The following is a 3367-nucleotide window of genomic DNA, read 5'->3' as shown; positions in this document are numbered from 1 at the left end:
CACCAGTCATGTGCTCTTGTTACGCCATAGGGTTGACTGAGTGATGCCCCTAGTGCCTGATGTGGCGTTTTTTTGGCGCATAAGACCCTGGCGACATGTTCTTTCGTATGTGTTGAGTGTGGTGGCTTCAGATTTTGTGATATATGACTTTGATAGATTTTCATACTATTAAATAAAAAGTGGTATACATCGTTTTGATGCATCTGTGGCTTTCGTTCCCACTTTCCAAAAAAATAAAATGATCATGTACCAACAACAGAACTAGGAAGAGATTGTCGCGGACCGGCCGATGGTATGCGAGTAATGGGGCACACCGATGTGCCATGCATGCAGGATCGAGTCAAGAATAGGAGACGACCGACCGCAGCCGGTGGTGGCAGATCGGCGAGCGGACGCGCGGGCGTTGCGGTCGCTGGAGGAAAGCAACCACAGGCGCCCGCGCCATGGATGCGCGCGCTCCGCTCCTTCCCATGGCGCCTCAACACATATAAGTCCGGCCTCCTCTGCCTCCCCTCCCCTGTCCCATTTCCACCGCCCGCCGCATGCAACCCATCGATCGACCGCGGCCGCTGCGTTGATCGATCTACACACCAGCCGGCCGGAGGAGGAGGAGACACGCCGCGGAGGGATATGACTGCAGGTTCTAGGATGCGCGCCTGCGCCGCCGCCGCGGTGCTCGCGCTGGCGCTGCTGGCCGTGGCGGTGCGAGCCGAGGACCCTTACCTCTTCTTTGAGTGGAAGGTGACCTACGGGACGAGGTCCCCGATGGGCGTGCCGCAGAAGATGATCCTCATCAACGACGCCTTCCCCGGGCCCACCATCAACTGCACATCCAACAACAATATCATCGTCAACGTCTTCAACCAGATCGACAAGCCGCTCCTCTTCACCTGGTACGTCTACTACTGAAATCGATCATTCAATCTTGGCATCATCCTCCTGGACCTGCATTGATCATTACATACATGAATGTATGTGCGCGCGCGCGCGCGTGGCATGCAAATTGGCAGGCACGGGATCCAGCAGAGGAAGAACTCATGGCAGGACGGCATGCCGGGCGCCATGTGCCCCATCATGCCCGGCACCAACTTCACCTACAAGATGCAGTTCAAGGACCAGATCGGCACATTCTTCTACTTCCCCAGCATCGGCATGCAGCGCGCGGCCGGAGGGTACGGGCTCATCAGCATCCACAGCCGCCCGCTCATCCCCATCCCCTTCGACCCACCGGCCGCCGACTTCTCCGCCATGATCGGTGACTGGTTCACCAAGGACCACACCGTCCTGGAGAAGCACCTCGACACGGGCAAGACCATCGGCCGCCCCGCGGGGCTCCTCATCAACGGCAAGAACGAGAAGGACGCCTCCAACCCGCCCATGTACGAAGTCGAGGCCGGCAAGACGTACCGGTTCCGCATCTGCAACGTCGGAATCAAGGCCTCCCTCAACGTGCGCGTGCAGGGCCACATCACCAGGCTCGTCGAGATGGAGGGCTCCCACACCGTGCAGAACGAGTACGACTCCATCGACGTCCACGTCGGCCAGTGCCTCTCCGTCCTCGTCACCGCCAACCAGAAGCCCGGCGACTACTTCTTCGTCGCCTCCACCCGCTTCATCAAGGAGGTGAACACCATCACCGCCGTCATCCGCTACAAGGGATCCAACACCCCGCCGTCGCCCAAGCTGCCGGAGGCGCCAAGCGGCTGGGCATGGTCCATCAACCAGTGGAGGTCCTTCCGCTGGAACCTGACGGCCAGCGCCGCCAGGCCCAACCCGCAGGGGTCCTACCACTACGGCCAGATCAACATCACCCGCACCATCAAGCTCTCCACCAGCCGCGCGATGGTCGACGGCAAGGAGAGGTACGCGCTCAACGGCGTGTCGCACGTCGACGCCCCCACGCCCCTCAAGCTCGCCGAGTACTTCAACGCCAGCAACGGGCTGTTCCAATACAACCTCATCGGCGACACGCCACCCAAGGCGGGCACCCCCATCAAGCTCGCCCCCAACGTCATCACCACCGAGTACCGTACCTACATCGAGGTCGTCTTCGAGAACCCTGAGAAGAGCATCGACTCCTTCCATCTCAACGGCTACGCATTCTTCGCCGCCGGGTAATAGATCGAGCTAACTATTTCACTTCTCTAGCTCTTGTGATCGATCTTGGTCTGAACGATGAATGCCTGAATTTTACTGAACGTCCATCTGCAGCATGGGACCGGGGCTATGGACGCCGGACAGCAGGAGGACGTACAACCTCCTAGACACGGTGAGCCGGCACACGATCCAGGTGTACCCCAGGTCGTGGACGGCGGTGATGCTCACCTTCGACAACGCTGGGATGTGGAACTTGAGGTCCAATCTCTGGGAGAGGTACTACATGGGGGAGCAGCTGTACGTCAGCTGCACCTCGCCGGCGAGGTCGCTCAGGGACGAGTACAACATGCCCGAGAACGGCCTCCGCTGCGGCAAGATCGTCGGCCTGCCGCTGCCGGCGCCATACATCATCGCATAATCTACTCTTAACTCCATCGCCACTCCATTCCATTCCATTCTATTCCAGGCCTACGCAAGCATTGATCCATGCATTGAGAGCTAGCATGGTGATGTACACACTACGTACAACAGCAGGAAGAGCAGGAGTTTTTTCGTTTCTTTTTTTCGTACGCCCCCACGTCCACGATTCTTCTTGTCAGGTTTTACTCTCTCTTTTCGAGGAATAAAAAAAATTTAGGGGGCTCAAGATCATCTGGGCACCGCCTGTCATCGGAACGAGGATGATGATGAGGACAAGAAGAAGAGAGACTGGCCGGATGCGAATGCCATACGAGCGCGATCGGGAAGCCGGCCCTGTCGAATCGTATACGTTGTAATAGGAGTTAATTAATTCTATCTGATCATCATTTACCCAATAAGTCCTTCAGGCAAATTGGTCAATTCTTGTGTGTCTATAATATATATGTACATGAGCATATTGTAATTTTTGTTCGAACTTCTACTTTTTCTTATGTAACTTCCATTAACTGGAACTTCGTATTATGGTTCATTGTGCCTTGCTTGCAAGCTGTCTTTGGGTTCAGACGTTCAGTACACATTAGAATATATGAGTTCCAAACTTCCAATTTTATTTGGAGACACTCACCTTAATCCAAACGCTTAAAAAAGGCTTAGTAGAGTGACCTACAAATTGAAAATCCACAAAAATAACAATACCACATGGATATATGGATCATGCTTAAGTCAATCCACCTTATTCCCTCTTTATCCCGGGGTTTAAAATTTTGGAAATAAAAGCACTTTGGAAAAAAACATTAGGATTACTTTGAAGAAATCACAACAATTTTTTTTATGAATGTTGACTAAAAAT

General features: G+C 54.4%; 1 protein-coding gene across 1 annotated transcript; it reads left to right on the top strand.

Annotated features, from left to right (window-relative positions):
* Window positions 1-432: 432 nt before the first annotated feature.
* LOC127344826 (L-ascorbate oxidase homolog) lies at window positions 433-3046 on the top strand. The gene is made up of 3 exons (XM_051371157.1): window positions 433-893; window positions 1011-2114; window positions 2212-3046. Exons 1-3 carry the CDS (start codon window positions 448-450, stop codon window positions 2513-2515), a joined length of 1854 nt encoding a protein of 617 aa, XP_051227117.1. The 5' UTR covers window positions 433-447; the 3' UTR covers window positions 2516-3046.
* Window positions 3047-3367: the final 321 nt, after the last annotated feature.

The sequence above is a fragment of the Lolium perenne genome, chromosome 3, assembly GCF_019359855.2.
Source record: "Lolium perenne isolate Kyuss_39 chromosome 3, Kyuss_2.0, whole genome shotgun sequence".
NCBI classification, from domain to species: Eukaryota; Viridiplantae; Streptophyta; class Magnoliopsida; order Poales; family Poaceae; genus Lolium; species Lolium perenne.
This window is presented reverse-complemented; position numbering and strand designations above follow the sequence as displayed.